This window comes from Lonchura striata, chromosome 6 (genome assembly GCF_046129695.1).
Source record: "Lonchura striata isolate bLonStr1 chromosome 6, bLonStr1.mat, whole genome shotgun sequence".
Classification (NCBI taxonomy): domain Eukaryota; kingdom Metazoa; phylum Chordata; class Aves; order Passeriformes; family Estrildidae; genus Lonchura; species Lonchura striata.
In genome coordinates this window covers 37,885,955-37,901,399 of record NC_134608.1, presented here as the reverse complement: position 1 = coordinate 37,901,399, position 15,445 = coordinate 37,885,955, and the positions used below count along the sequence as shown (strand labels likewise).

Genomic DNA, 15,445 nt, shown 5'->3' with positions numbered 1-15,445 from the left:
GTTTACTCATACTTGGTAAAAGAGCAAAAGCAATATACCACATACAGGAATACTGGTCTTGCACTAGAAATATGGTTTTAAGTAGAACATTGCCCATGTATAAATACACTCATATTCTGAACTATATGAAGGAAGAGTAATCAGCTAGTAGACACAAGGGACAGTATAGTCAAAAGTTTAGGACTCAAATAGTACAATAGGAGGATTTTCAGAAGTTCTAATATTAAAGTTCAGCAGTCACTTAACACACTATTTAAATCTAAAATGTAAGTATTTAACCATAAAACACAGAGGAATCTAGCAGTGAGGAATATATACATTCCCAGAGATGTACATAACTCATGACACAAACAGGTATTACCTTAATTGCATACAAAACCAGATGTTTCTAAAGAGAGAAGCACTTCCATAGGCCTGTGTGTGTGGAAGAAGTAAGAGTGTTTGTGTCCATGTATTCATTTTTTACCTGCTTTGAGACTGTCCTGGTTCCTGCCTGGGAGGCGAATCAGAGCCTTTGAGTGCTATGCTTTTGTAGGCTGTAAGAACCAGAATAGAGATTTGTCAATTATTGCTGCAGGAGAAAAACAGCCTGGAATAAAGCATTACAGAAGCACACAAAAATGTACAACTCATAGGTCTATTTTTGTTTTTAATTTAAAATACATTTCCCTTACATAAACAAATAACTGTGGTTGAGATGACACTTGCTTGCATGACTACAACCCTGGTTATTGAATAATAGAATAGTTTGGGTTGAAAGGGACATGAAAAGGTCACCTAGTCCAAATCCCTGCAATAAGCAATCATCTTCAACTAGACCAAGTTGCTCAGAGCCCCATCCCACCTGACCTTGAATGTTTCCAGAGATGGGGCATCCACCACCTCCCTGGGCAACCTGTTGCAGTGTCTCACCACCCACACATAAAAACTTTTTCCTTATAGCTAGTCTAAATCAACCCTACTTTAGTTCAAAACCATTGTCCCTTGTCCTGTCACAACAGGCCCTGCTAAAATTCTTATTCCCATCTCATATAAGCCCCCTATACGTATGAAAGGCTGCAATAAGGTCTCCCCAGAGCCCTCTCATCTCTTGACTCAACTCGACCTGACTCCCTCAGCATGTCCTCATAGGAAAGGTGATCCAGCTTCCTAATCATCTTTGTGGTCCTCTTCTGGATATGCTCCAACAGGTCCTTGTCTTTTCTGTGCTGAGGACTCCAGACCGGATGAAGGACTCCAGGTGGAAGCTGCCCAGAGCAGAGTAGCTATAACTATGTAGTACAGAGAATGTAAAATTTACTGTGCAAAACTGAGTTTGGCAAGAAGACACACAATCCAAACCCCATTTAATCTCTCCTGCACTTCAAATAGAATTGAAAACCTCATAGGCTAAGTAGGCACATAGGATTTTATAACCGAGTTCGCTTTACCAAGGGAAACATCCGCGGTCAAAAAACAGAAATTAAAGGAAAGCTGCTGCTGCTCTGCTGCTGCTCTGCTGCCAACTGGCTTTCGGCTCGGCAGCCGGAGAACGGCGGGGACCGGGCCCCCTCTGGCGGACACCGGCCGGGAGCGGGAACGGGGACGGGAACGGGCACGGGAGCGGGAACGGGCACGGGAATGGGAACGGGCACGGGAATGGGAACGGGCACGGGAGCGGGAACGGGCACGGGAGCGGGAACGGGAGCGGGCACGGGAGAGGGAACGGCAACGGCAACGGCAACGGGCACGGGAATGGGAACGGGCACGGGCACGGGAACGGGCACGGGCACGGGCACGGGCACGGGAGCGGGCACGGGCACGGGAGAGGGAACGGCAACGGCAACGGGAACGGGAACGGGAACGGGAACGGGAACGGGAATGGGAACGGGCACGGGCACGGGAATGGGAACGGGCACGGGCACGGGAGCGGGCACGGGCACGGGAGCGTGTAGCGCAGCTTCTGCAGCCGGGTGAGAGAGCGGCGTCTCCGCGGCGCGCTGGCACGGAGATGTATTTTCTCTACGAGAGCTGCACGCCAAATTGCACCTGCAAGTCGGTAGGTTGCACTGTAACATCAAGATTGAAGTCTCCTGTTCCTGTTTTCCCATTGAGCAGCTCAATAGCAAAGACAATGAAGCTTTTTATTTGAGTTAATATTTGTCTCAAGTCCCTGCTTTATGCCTACAATACCTGGAATGCCCGTGTGGTGTCTAACACAATTGCTGGACAGGTACGAAGTTTAGCTTCCACTTGTCTTTCTAATGTTTTTTACCATTAAAAAACCTAACCAAACAAAAAACCCAAAAAAATTGTGGCAAACAAATGCCAAAATTGAAAGAGTGAGAGAGAACCCTCTATTTTCCCCCTTTAAACTTAGCTTTATTCAGATATTAATGAGTTTTACTTCCTTGAATAAATCAGTCCATTTCCTAATTTAATTGTGTATGTCTTTACAACGTGGGGTTATATATTAAACTGGAAAGAATGCACAATGTACCTGCAAACCCACGCGGTTAACAGGATGACTCATTTGCACTCCGTGACTCTTTCTGCAAACACTGCAAGACATTTAACTCCTGAGGGCAGGCGGATCAACACTGGCAGAAGGATGGGCTGGAGATAACTTGAATTTTGCAGTTCAGCTGATTTTTGCTATTCTGAGCCAGGATCTCACCAAAGGTTTAGGACGAAAAACAAAAAAATCACAGAGCAGCTTGAGCGCAACACTGTCAGCCTTAGAGAATACACTTTCTTGTTTTATTAACACCCAAGAACAGCTAATGCCCCCTGGGCCATGGTGGGCAGGGGCACCAGACTGCATGTACCACAATGCATCGCGCGGCGATGGTAGCCGAGCCGGCCAGGCACTGGGATCGTGTGGAGCTCTGGGTAGTGTAGTTTATTTGTGGAGAGCCACCTAGCATCTGAAGGCGGGAAGGGAGAAGCAAGGGACTACAACTCCCGTAGGGCCGTGCGTCGCCAGCTCTGTGTTGTGTGGACGGGAGGGTGGCGTCCCCGGCTCCTGGCTTGTGGCATCCCCGCTCGCCACCGATCCTTGGGCCTGAGGCAGCCGCAGCCCCGGAGAGACCATGGAGCTTGGGATAGCGGGGGTGCAGCGCCGTGCCTGAGGGCGGGCTGGGGCGGTAGCGCCATGGATAGCCGGTGCTATGGGTGTGCGTCCAAGTTCTCTGTCTTCAAGAAAGAGGCAAGTCCGGCTGCGGGGGGTCAGGAACGGGCCGGTCCCGCGGGTTCCTCCCCCGCCGGGCGAGGGTCTGAGAAGGGAACCGGGGACTGCTTCGCCCGGCGCCGAGACACGCTTCCCGGCCAGCTTCCCGGCGATGTTGCCCTGGGTACTGAGCTCTCGTGTGACTAATTCCGATATGTCTTCAGATATGAGACATTACTGACCAAAAAACCAAAAAGTCATTGAATGCCGTCCCTCTCACCCAGGATTCTGGCATGATCTCAGACAATTCACACACACACACTTTGCTATACTATAGGGTGAAGTGGTGACTCTGCTCCCAGCAGGAGTTATCTGCTGGTGCTCCAAGGTTCTTGAGTCTCCATATCTTCAGCAGCAGCTGGTGAAACAGTTCTATCACATGAAAATCAGCATAACCCCAGCACTATTTTGTGTGTGCCTCGGCACGGGCACTGTGCCCGCCGGCGGCACCAGTGTGGTGGCGAGGTGCTGAAGCCCTGTGGTGCCCCTCTCTCCTGTCTCTGCAGTGTGGCTGCAAGAGCTGCGGACGCTCCTTCTGCTCGGCCTGCCGGAGCTTCAGTGCTGTTGTTCCCCGCTGTGGGAACACTCAGCAGAAGGTGTGCAAGCAGTGCTATGGAAAACTAACTGGGTAAGATGGGAGTGTTCACCCAGAGACAGTTTGCTGCTTTTTTCCTTCAGTTTACATTCCATGTGATGTTGCAGATTTCTGCAGGAGAGCTCTGCTTTCCATATGTTCATGGATGCTGCCTGTACCCTGGAACTTTAAGACAGGACATCTCTGAACTTGTTATTATATGAGCTGTGCAGTCATAAAATAGGAAGCAGGATTTGTTCCTGTTCTATGGTTGACAAAGTAGTTTGAAAGCATCAGGTTTAAATCTTCATGGATGGACACTGAATTCCTGTGGACAGTTTAACTAGATGGGCTGAGGTTAAGCCACAGTGTGTTTTTGCCCAGTTCTGGCAGTCTTCTCAGATGTGTATAGTTGAGTAGCCTGACAATAAGATGTTCAAAGTGTTATTAATTCTGTGGGCAAACTATGACATAAGTCCTTCTTGTTGAGGGATCTCTGTTTTGTGTGGCCTGAAGACATAAAGTTTTGTAGCCTAAAAGCTATAAAATTTTTGCTTCTAAAAGGAAACTTTAAAAATTATTTGCAAACCATTATTTGCAAAATAAGTTTTTTGCAAAAAATTATTTGCATAACCAGTAGACTTCCTGTCGAAAACAAAACATGTAATTCAGTAGCAGCAGGATTATACACTTGAACAAGCAACACAAGAACACAGGTGTATACCAGAATTCCTCTGTCAACCAATTCTTCTGTGTCCTCCTTTTTCTCTTGCATTTCTCTTGTTCCTTTTCCTCACTTTTCTCCTATAGCAAGAAATTTTCACCAGCAAGGGGGGAATTTTCTGGTTCTGCAGTTGTCTAAAGGAGAAGAGCCTCATTAGTGAAGGTCTTCATCTTCATGGGCTGCTGAAAACAGTGAAGGACAGTATTCAATCTTTTCAGTTTCACAATTTTCTGATTTCCCTTCATAACTTCAAAGCCATTAAGAAAACAGGGCTGCCTGTCTTGATGTTTCCTCTTGGTGTTTTTTTCTCATAACTTTAATATCAGCACTAGAGAGCTATAGCAGAAAAACAATCTTCTCTGACTGGATAGCAGGTAGATTATAGAATCATAGAACTGTCTGAGCTGGAAGAAACCTTAAAAATCATCTATTTCCAGCCCCTGTGCTGTGGGCAGGACACCTTCCACTAGACCAGGTTGCTAAGAGCTCCATCCCACCTGACCTTGAACACTCCAGGGATGGGTCATCCACAGCTTCTCTGGGGAACCTGTTCCAGTGTTTTACCACTCTCCAAGTAAAGAATTTTTTTATAGTAGCTAATCTAAAGCTGTGCTCTTTCAGTTTAAAACCATTCCTCTGTGTCCTGTCACTACATGCTCTTCATAAAAAGTCCTTCTCCATCTTTTGTGGAAGTTCCCTTCAGGTACTGGAGGCTGCAGTTAGGTCACCCTGGAGCTGTCTCTTTTCCAGGCTGAATAATCCCAATTCTGTCAGCCTTTCCTCATAGATGTGCTTCATCCTTATAATCAATTTGGCGGCCTCCACTGGACAGACTCCAACAAGTCCATGTCTGCCCTGAGCTGGGGACCCCAGAGCTGAATGCAGCACTGCTGGTGAGGTCCCATGAGAGAGGAAGAGATGGGTAGAATCCCCTCCCTTGCCCTGCTGGCCATGCTGCTCTGGGTACAGCCCAGGACACAGCTGGCTCTCTGGGCTGTGGGCACACATTGCTGGGTCACATCCAGCCTCCTATTCACAGCACTCCCAAGTCCTTTGTGGCAGGGCTGCTCTTGATCTGCTCATCCCCCAGCCTGTGCTGGTACCAGGAGTTGCTCCAATCTAAGTGCAGCACCTTGCACTTTGTCTCATTTAACCTCATGAGACAAGGGCCCACTTCTTGAGCTTGTCCAGGTCCCTCTGGGTGGCATCCTGTCCTGTAGGTAATACACACAGGCTGCAGTTCTGTAAGCTGCATATGTTGTTGTTCTTCATGCAAATAGCTTTCAGAATTGAAGCCTTAGAATGTTGGAAAGTATTCCAGCAATGTTGCATTCAGTCATTACTATATGGGCCTTAGCTGTGATTTCTAAGAATGAATAAAATATTCTAACTAACTTACATAAGTGTCTAGTTCGATCCCTCAGCCTGAACACAGCAAAGTAGAAGAGTTAGACATGTTTTAGGTGTGTAGTGTTTTAGTGTTTTGTAAGATGTTATATAAGAACTTTTGTAACACTTTGTTTTATTTGTATGTTATATAATTCTGTGTTTGTTGCATGCCCCATCTCCTTCCAGAGTGTCCTGCTGCATGGAAGCTAATTACACTGGGAGTCTTACCTAAGTACTCCTCACCTGATCTGAAGTGGGAGGTGCAGGCTGTGGGAGGCAAGGGCATTTCAGCCCCACCTGGATCACTGGTGACTCTATTAAGTCACATTTTGTCCAGATGCAAAACAACTGGACCAAAGGACAGAGATGAAGGCTCCCACTGTCGTGGGCATCTGTATTGTATTAATCCCTTGCATAAGCTGATTCCTCTCAGTGTTAATGAGGTTAAGAAAGGGCTGTACCAAGAGGTCAAGAAACACCTGCTGATTCCTCTTGAGATGAGAGACTAGATGATTGTCAGTATTGTCAAGTATTGTCAGTATTTTGAGTTCAGAGAAATCATTCTTGTCTTTCAGAGAAGGGTCTCAAAGCAGTTCAGCAAAATGGTCACCACCAGAAAACTACAAAAAGTGAGTTACACTTGCCAAGCAGTTCTTTCTACTGCAGACGAGCCTTTTAGGGATTCCTCTTCTCCTAACTAACAAAATTGGGGCTTGTGGTATGCGTATTTGCTTGTTCAGAGTTAGATTAAGGATGGAGCTTTTGCTTTGCTGTTTGGGCTGCTAGTTTGTTTGGAGGGGTGGGGGGTATGCTCTTTGGAATAGACTCCTGAACAGCCATCTGCCTGCAATTATCTATGGCTGATCAGAGTTGGCTTGGAAACAGGAACCTTGTGGTGAAATGTTCCTTGTCTGCTGGGAAGTGCTGCCAGATATGTTGTTCTTGTGAGCTAAGGTTTTCCTTACTCTTAGGAGTACGTTATTGTGCTGATATTGGAGAGAGTGATTTAATTTCTGTTCTGCACTGGCATTCTTCAGATAGCCTGTTGGGTTCACAGAGGATGTTTTCTTATCTCTGGGTTAAAATCCCTGTTCTCAATTGACATGTATTATTTCCATCCTTATCACAGGCGTGTAGCAGCTTTTGAGGCTAAACAAAACCAGCTGAAAGACCAACAGAAGGAAGCTGCAAAACCCCCAGGTCGAGCAGGCTGCAGATACCAGGGGCTCTCAAAAGAGGATAGAGCTATTGCAGAGAGACTGGAGAGGCTCAGGGAGGAAAGGAAACCAAGTGAGTTTTAGAGAACACCATGAATGCCTTGGGTGGGAACACTGCTATTTGGGAAACAAGGAACCTGGAGGGAGAGGGAAGTGCTGGGCTTTAAGTGTCTGTGACGTTAGGGGGATGAAGGCTTTAAATAGGACAGAGCATCCAAGGTTTGCTGCCACAATGGCCAATGTCTAGAATGATTTTAGATTGATGTTCCAGTTTCATTTTGGTTTTTGGGATTTCTCTGTTTTGGTGAAGTGTCTTTACTGCAAAATCACTTCCTTATTTTCCATTTTTTGGGGTAAAACCCTGTGTCAAACCCACTTGGAGTAGAATGAAATGAAAGTCTTTGGCCAAACTATTTTGAAGAAGGTTTCCTGTTAGTCATTGTCTTGAGCTGCAGCAGTTCCAGTCTCTGTGGGACTATGTTATGACCAGCCTTGTCTCACAAAGAAGTAAAGGATTTTCATCCCAGTCCACAACTGTCAGGTTCTGGGACTGCTTTGAGGTGCTTACATGAGAATAAACTATTTTAAATGTTGCATGTGGTCTCTAGAAGAAAAAGAACACCCTTTAGAGTGGTTACCTGGTTGTCATAGAATCATCTAGTCCAGCCATTAACCCAGCACTGCCAAGTCCACCACTAAACCATATCCCAAACTGCCACATCTACACATCTTTTGAATATGTTCAAAGATGGTAACTCAGCCGCTTCCCTGGGCAGCCTTTTCCAGTGTTTGACAATACTTTCTGTGAAGCAGTTTTTCCTAATATCCAATCTAAACCTCCCCTGGAAGAGCTTGCAGCCATTGCCTCTCATCCATTATGTGGCAGGGGAGAGTTTCAGTCTGATAAGGCTGGAAGTGCATTAGGAGATGTGGGATCAATGGAACTGAAGTGCCTAAATTACACTCATTTCTATACCTGTCCCTAGAATCCCAAGTCAGCTGATTTCCAGATGACATCACCCTAATACTTGTGTTATAGCTAGGAGATAAACTGTGAAGAAGGCAAGGACTTGGAAGAAAGGAATAGCAGTTAGCATCAGGGTAGTCTCTGAGTCACTGCAGTATGACCCTTCATTCACGTCAGGGCTGGGTGAGGTTTTTGCTCAGGTGTTCAGAGTCTGATTCCAGAATGAAATATAATTTTAAGGAAAAAAACATGTAGCTTTTAACTTTAAATAACAGAATAATCTCCTCCCTTGGGTTATTGTGAATTGCAGAGTCCATCCCTACTCAGGCTGAGATCGAAGCTAGGCTGGCAGCCCTGAAGGAGGATGGCCGAGGACCTGTTCCATCCACACAGGAAATGGAGGACCGGTTGGCTGTCCTGCAGGATAGAGATCCTCCTTCCCAAGCTCCCAGACCTGTAAGCTCCCTCAGCTCTTTAGTCAGAAATTTATTCTGAGCTGACACAGTGACTGGTGTCACAGTATGCTAACCATTCTTCCTTCTTCAGCTTTTTTGTGTCCGGGTGGTTTTCTTCAGAAATCTCTGTTTCCTGATTGTGTCATTTCTCCAGAAGCAAATCACCAGCCTTTACTTGTTCACTGCTTCAATTTGAATGCAGCATGTTCCTTTACGCTAGACGTAGTTTGTGTGCTTATTTTTAGCAATAGATGCTGAGGTTTTTTACTCTCAACTAATTTATGTGCATGAGTGGTTATAGTTTTTCAGACCTGTTTGTGTTGGAGGCTTATCAGCCCTATCTTCTAGTTACATCTTCTAGTTACTTCATATCAGCTGGGCAGAGTCCTTTTAATTTTTCCAGAAATAGAAGCCCAGCATGATTTGTCTGAGTTTGCAGAGGAATTTGTTGGATATATGCCTTGAAAGCCTATAGGAATGATCTTGTCCCCCAAGATACCATTTCCTTATGGTTCTTTCAGCTGTATGCCCAGCTGTTATCACAAGTCTCTGTGTGGCTTGCTGGCTGGCACTGTTGAAAATGGCACTTGTTTATACTGGAGGTGGTGGTGGAGCTGGAGTTGGGACCCAGCAGCATATATTTCTATACACTCAGCACCCCTTTGCCTTGTTTGGGTGACTGCTATTAGAGCTGTGTAAATAGAGCACCTCTGAAAATGAAGCCCTTACAAATCTTACACCACATAACTGTAAACTGAGATTCTCAATGTCGGTGGAAGCATCTTTGTATACTGCTCCCATCTAGGGTGATCTTGGTTGCCAGAATTCTCCTTTGATTGAGTATGCTGCTTTTCTCTCATTTACCTTTCCCACACTCCCCTGGTTTCTTAGGTACACCAACCCCCGGACACCCGAAGTCTGGTCCAGCAGACAGATGACCTGTTAACTCAACTGTCTGAGGAGGTTGCCATTGATGAGCATTACAGACCAAAATTTCAGCCTCAAGGTATCTGTTTTGGCATTTAAAGACCTGTTGATGTCTAATAATGTATGTGCTATGCTGAGAAGGGAGTTTGTGCCTCCCTATGTAACTTAAAGGTGAGCTGAGTGTTCAGTTTGTTCATATCTTCCCCTTATAATCCCTTGCACTGACCAAGTGCAGCTATCTGGCTCCATGCTGTGTCTCGGTGTCTTTGCTTGGAGATAGTTTCTTCTTGTCAGGGCTGTATTATTCAGATTCTCTTGTTTCTCTAAAGTGACTCCTCCCTGGGGAGGAGCTGTTGCTACCCTTAATGCACCTGTGCACTGTTACAAAGCATCAGCATCAGAATCTGGCATACCATTATCTTCCTGGCTGCATTGCTTTCTCTGTAAACTCACTGTAGGTCACAGATCAGCCCATTTTCTTCTCTTCATGTACAGTGAAGATCCTACTGGCATGCCTTTCTCTCTCATTATCTAGTTTCATGGAGAGCAGCAAGCTGCTCTCATGGCATTATTTGTCATGCTTTCTGTGCCCAAGGAACATTGCTGCTGAGTCAACAGTGTGTTCTGTGTGTCTGTCTGCAGCTGTTAGTAGCCAGAGCTTGAATGATCTCAATCGGGGAAATGAAGATGGTGTTTGCCCTGCAAATCTGGACCCAAAACAGCTAGAGGAAGAGAAGAATAAACTTCTGGCAGAAGCTGCTGCTGAGCTGCAGGAAGAGAACACTAGGCAGGAAAAGATCCTACAGGTTGCCAAGAGACTGGCAGCACTCAAAGGCGAGGACCCAGAGAAAGGTGGGTAGCAGATGAGAATACCGTGCCAAAAGAGGACTCAAGCTGCTATAACAGAGTAAATTCTTTATTAGTGTTTATCCATTTAATTATTCTGTTCTGCAAGAAACAGACTGAGCTTTGATTCTGTCTGCAAAGTGGTGCAGGTTGGTTTGTCATATCAGTATGAAAGATCTAAGTTGAGGGTAAAGGCTGGGACTGTAAGGTCAGACTGCTTTGTCTTGCACCCTTCTTTGGGATAATTCTAGCATGCTCTGGTGATCTTAACAAAACTTTTAAAAGCAGAACTCTGGTTTTGGGGGGAATCTTTTCTGTCTCTCTTCCAAGTATTAAAAATAAACAGTAACATCCTTTATGAGGAGCCTGCACCTTAAAAGGTCAGAGCCAGAATGCCACAGCCAGCTCACACCATAAAGAATTGTCTCTGGTACATTAGTGTGCACAAGGCTTGAAGTGGGTGTGAGTTACAGTCTCACATTTCATACTCCTACAGTTACACTGGAAACCTATAAGCTCCCTGACAGTGATGAGGAAGTGGCTGAGGAGGAGGCTATTCGCCGAGTGCTGAAACAGGTCAGAAGTGGCAGCTGTGGCCTTGTTTTTCTTCCTCTTGGTTATACCTCGTGTGTGTGTTACCTGGTGAGCGTAAAAAGGTTGTGTTTCTGCTCCTGAGAAGAGTTTCCTTCCTTACTTTCCTAGTGCTTTTCCAATACTAGTTCCCATGGGCCATTCAATATTTTACAGGCAATTGAAAACAATACTTCTAGTCTGTCACATTGTCTTTCTCATTTGTGCTTAGTGTCTCCTGTGGTCTGCATGTGTCTCCTGTATAATCACGCTTTGCTGGTACTTCCTCTCTTCTTGTTCTGTGTTTTTCTCCAGCCAGTTAGAACATGGATGATGAGATGTGTGCTGTGTAGCTCAGCTTACACCTGCATTTCTCCCCAGAATGTCTCTGAATTGTCTTGCAGGCAGACCTGAGCTTAGATTTGTCTGATATGTAAGATGTGTGTGATTAGCATGATGCTGAGGGCCTGCTATCTGCACTGCAAAGCAGTGTGTGAGCTGCAGGCCCTTACTGCTGCAGACTGTCTGCAATGGACACACAGTGTTCCAAGTACAGAACAAGCTTACATCTGTCTGGGTAACAACAGCTGCATTCAGACTTGTCATCTCCTGTTACTGCATGAGAGCATCAAGTGCAGGAAGTTTAGGGCCTAGAATGAGGCTCACAGCTGTGTATGAAACAAGAGACTTCTTGCTTTGTGTTGTTACCAGCTCACAGAGGAAGCAGCCCTGGATGAAGCAAGTGGATTCAACATTCCCCCAGATCAGACCACCCAACCAGGACCATCACAACAGAACCTGTGTAAGACAGCAAAGCAAAAGGTCAGTGAACTGGTCAGGATCTCTTGAACTGTCATCTGGAATGTTCCAGGGTGTCAGGAGAGTACAGTTCTGCAACAAAAGTTGGTTGTATCCTAGGTTTGCTGCAGAAAAAAAAAATTAACCAACCAGTTTCTCCAGAGCTAGCAAGCCAAGCAGCTTCTGCAAGGCTGACCAGCTCTGAACTCAGCTGTGAATCATCCTTGTACTTATAAAAGGAATTGTTCCCTGGAGTACAATTCCTTTCAGGATGGCTTTGTCTTGAATGTTACAGAGTTGTGTAAACCAAGAGAAGTTGGTAGACACCGCACAATATAGATACTAGAGAATTATACGTACATATATAAATGCATACATATATATGTATATATATGTGTATAACAAGATCAGCAAGGTCATGGTCTACTACCATACAGTCTGAAGCAGAAGAAATGGGAGGTTTACCAGTGCTTTCAGCATGTGCAGAATAGAATCTCTAGATAGTATTCTACTGTTCATGTTCTCATATAATGTCAGAGGAAGGAATTAGTAGCAGGATACCCTATGCTCAGAGTGGATTCTGGCCTACTGTGGAAATATATACATAATCTCTGATCTATATTACAAGAATTAAATGCATCTGTGACTCACAGGCACCTGTCAGGTCTGCTCCCAGTGGAAGAAATTATATAATTGTAAACATTATCAAAAACATCCATCTCAGGTATGACAACTTGCATTTCTGGGATTACTGATGCAAAAGATAGTGTTAGGAAAAGATTGTGTCATGAAGCTGCCTTTGCCAGTGTCCAGGCACTATGCCTCAGTGTGTTTTCAGTTCCACAAGAGTTCTCTGTAAGGGAGAAAGTGGCCATAGTTGGCTGTATGGATATATTTAGATTATGATTTGAGGAGATCTTTTTGTCCCAGCCTCAGGTATGAATGAATAGTAGGGACCTTTTGGCAAAGCACTTCCTTTGCCCCACAGTTTTTTTCCCACAACAGAGAGAAAACAATGTCCCCACCTCCACATTCCTTTCCCTTCCCACATAGCCCCTTTCAGCAAAACTGTTTGATCTCTTGCTTCTGCAGCAGGAATTGTCTGTCACATGGTATCATTGTGGTGCCTGCCAGAATATCTGAGCTTTGTCCCATTAACGCAGCACACACAATGTGGGTGTACATCGATGTAGACAATAAATAAAACTGAATACCTGTTTACATTCCAAGCAACATAGATTTAAACCCAAATTCTAGAAAGTATGTTGTGTTTTTATTTAACAACTAGATGCATATGGAGCCTGTCCCTGCACTCTGGGCAAGTTCATGTCCCAGACTTAGGATCAACAGAGAGGAAACTGTACTCTGGGACAGGTCACTGTGGCCATCATACATTACAGTTAAGGTCCTTTATTGTCTGTGCTGGGGTTTGAACTCTCTGTCTCATTTTCTATGTGAATTAGAGCCACACTCCAGCCACCACAGCTTTTGCAAGGGCAGATGATAGCGATGAGGATGAATTACCCTGGTGCTGCATCTGCAACGAAGATGCCACTTTGCGCTGCCATGGCTGTGATGGGGACCTCTACTGTCAGCGCTGTTTTTGGTGAGTCTTGGCAATTCCTCTGGGTCTGAGAGGTGGGTCAAAGGTAAGCTTGGCCCCCTTTGTATGTTTTCTCATTAGGCAGAAAAACAGGCAGTAGGAGACAAGGTTTGAGGAATCCAGATTTGAGCTGAATGCTAGTTGTTAGAGAAATATGTTGTGAGATCAGTATTTGTTTCAGGCTTCAGGGACTAAACTGGTCCTAGGCAGAAATGTTTCAGGGCATGTTTGGGCACATTGTCTGAGTGTTCTCTGGAGCAGCTGATATGCTGCATTACGTGGGATGGGATAAATGAGACCATTGTTCAGTGACTCCTATGGTTTGTTAATGCCATTGAAGGATGACCTAGGCTGGATTCCCTTAAAGGGGAGAGACCAGATTGTATGAATTCCTGAGGGTTTTCTAAGGTTGACACTTTGCAATCCTAAACCATATTAAAAAATTCTTCATTGAAATATGTATGTGTGAGCCTTTCTTCACCAGTCAGGCCATGCAGCAGCTGTAGTCTTTGTTCTTAAATGTGTGTAGATTTATTTTTGACAAAATTTTCATGTCTCAGATTTGGATGGTTAATTCATTTGAATACAAAATTATTTCTAACAGGTTGTGTGACTTCTCTTTTTTCATGCCTCAGAAGTATTGGGTAGTTGGCTGGGTTCTCAGATCAGTAACAGCAGGTTGCTCAAAATGTGGTTGGGATAATAAGAGATGTTTTTTGTGCATATTCTCTCATTTCCTGTCTATGTATTTGTAGGGAAACACAAATGCGGTGGGGAAAATCCATATGAAAATGTTCAGAAAACATATGGCAGTGTTAGATTATTAAAAACAATGCATATGAACAAAAGCATCTGTCAGCAAACATCAGTAAAAGCAGATTTAACAGTCTGGCAGGTGAGTGTATCATCCACACACTGCAGATGTAGGCTTGTGTCTTACTCAATGCTGCCCGCTCCTGAGCATGGTTTAGACAGCTGCCAATACACTGCATAATTTTCAGTAATTTTTCAGAGTTTTCTGAAGGAGACTGTCATTTTGTCTGTTGTCACAGTTACTAATGTTCCTGGAATCACAGACACAGTTCCGAAAATGAGCCATGAATTACATTAATCTCTTCAAGAGGGAAAGAAACAGAAGGACCTGTTGTCATTTTCAAATCCAGCTGACAAGGATGAACAGACTTTCCCAAAAAGCACTTCAGAAATTTCTGTTGCAAGCAAATATCTTAAGTAGTTAGTCCACATGGCTGCCAGTCAGGTCCTCACAGCCAACCCTTGGGATAAGTTTCTGGTTAAGGGCTGCTGGAGGGAGATATCTTGTGCAGTGGCTAAGGGTAAGTTCCTGGCCTGGGTATTTACTTCTGAATGCACTTTGTATTTGCTTCTTAGGGAAGGCCATGAGGAGTTTGACCTGAAGGACCACCACACCTCCCGCTATCATCTTCCTTGCAAACAGAAGTGACCATGCTTATGGGCAGAAAAGGAACTGAAGAATGGGAAAACAGAGGAGCCGGCCAGATGCGAAGAATCTAAGTGGATTTGCAGCCAAAACGGGTGATGTTTTGGACAGTTAAAGGATGTGCTGTAATTTGAGAGAGTCTTGGAGGGCATGTGACTTGGTCTTCACAAATACACCTGAGAAGTGTAGGGTTTGCTGTGCATACTTGGGAATAAATGAGGACTTGATATGAGGAGGTGGATACAAGTCCATAAATAAAGATGGTAAAACAATGTAGCAGGAAAGATGCGTGTTTAAGGCAGTACTGACTGGCTGATAAATAACTTCCTGCTTTTACTAACAGCTTACACACTGGTTCAACAGGCAGGAAAGCACTTTGCACCAAGAAAAATGTCTGCATTGTGATCATGTGTGTGATGGGAATTTGCAAAGCATAATAAAAGTTATTTACAGAGGCCTGTGGTTAAAGTCTCTCCTGAAAATGCCTGATAGTTCTTAACAACGTGTTGCTTTCTTATAATGGTATGTTAGTCCTAGTATCAGGTGGCTTAGGGAAAGAAATGAAGAATAGTGAAGTCATCAAAAATGTTTCTGTGGCATGTCTGGAAAAGATACGGGGCAGTGTTGCTCACTGACATGAAGGGAAGGATCCTTTGAAAATATAATCTGCTACCGATACAGTGTTATGGCCTGCAGTGGCTGCACCAA

At 44.8% G+C, this 15,445-nt stretch overlaps 1 protein-coding gene across 1 annotated transcript; it reads left to right on the top strand.

Annotated features, from left to right (window-relative positions):
- The first annotated feature begins 3,026 nt into the window (after positions 1–3,026).
- Positions 3,027–15,192, top strand: ZFYVE19 (zinc finger FYVE-type containing 19). The gene is made up of 11 exons (XM_021533442.3): positions 3,027–3,187; positions 3,715–3,836; positions 6,471–6,524; positions 7,025–7,185; positions 8,390–8,535; positions 9,426–9,540; positions 10,104–10,313; positions 10,804–10,883; positions 11,589–11,699; positions 13,139–13,281; positions 14,668–15,192. Exons 1-11 carry the CDS (start codon positions 3,134–3,136, stop codon positions 14,738–14,740), a joined length of 1,269 nt encoding a protein of 422 aa, XP_021389117.2. The 5' UTR covers positions 3,027–3,133; the 3' UTR covers positions 14,741–15,192.
- The last annotated feature ends 253 nt before the right edge of the window (positions 15,193–15,445 follow it).

Coding starts and splice junctions, on each gene's coding strand:
- ZFYVE19 (XM_021533442.3), top strand. CDS start 3,134: ATGGATAGCCGGTGCTATGGGTGTGCGTCCAAGTTCTCTGTCTTCAAG. Junction 6,525..7,024: donor CCACCAGAAAACTACAAAAA/GTGAGTTACACT, acceptor TCCTTATCACAG/GCGTGTAGCAGCTTTTGAGG. Junction 13,282..14,667: donor TACTGTCAGCGCTGTTTTTG/GTGAGTCTTGGC, acceptor TTTGCTTCTTAG/GGAAGGCCATGAGGAGTTTG.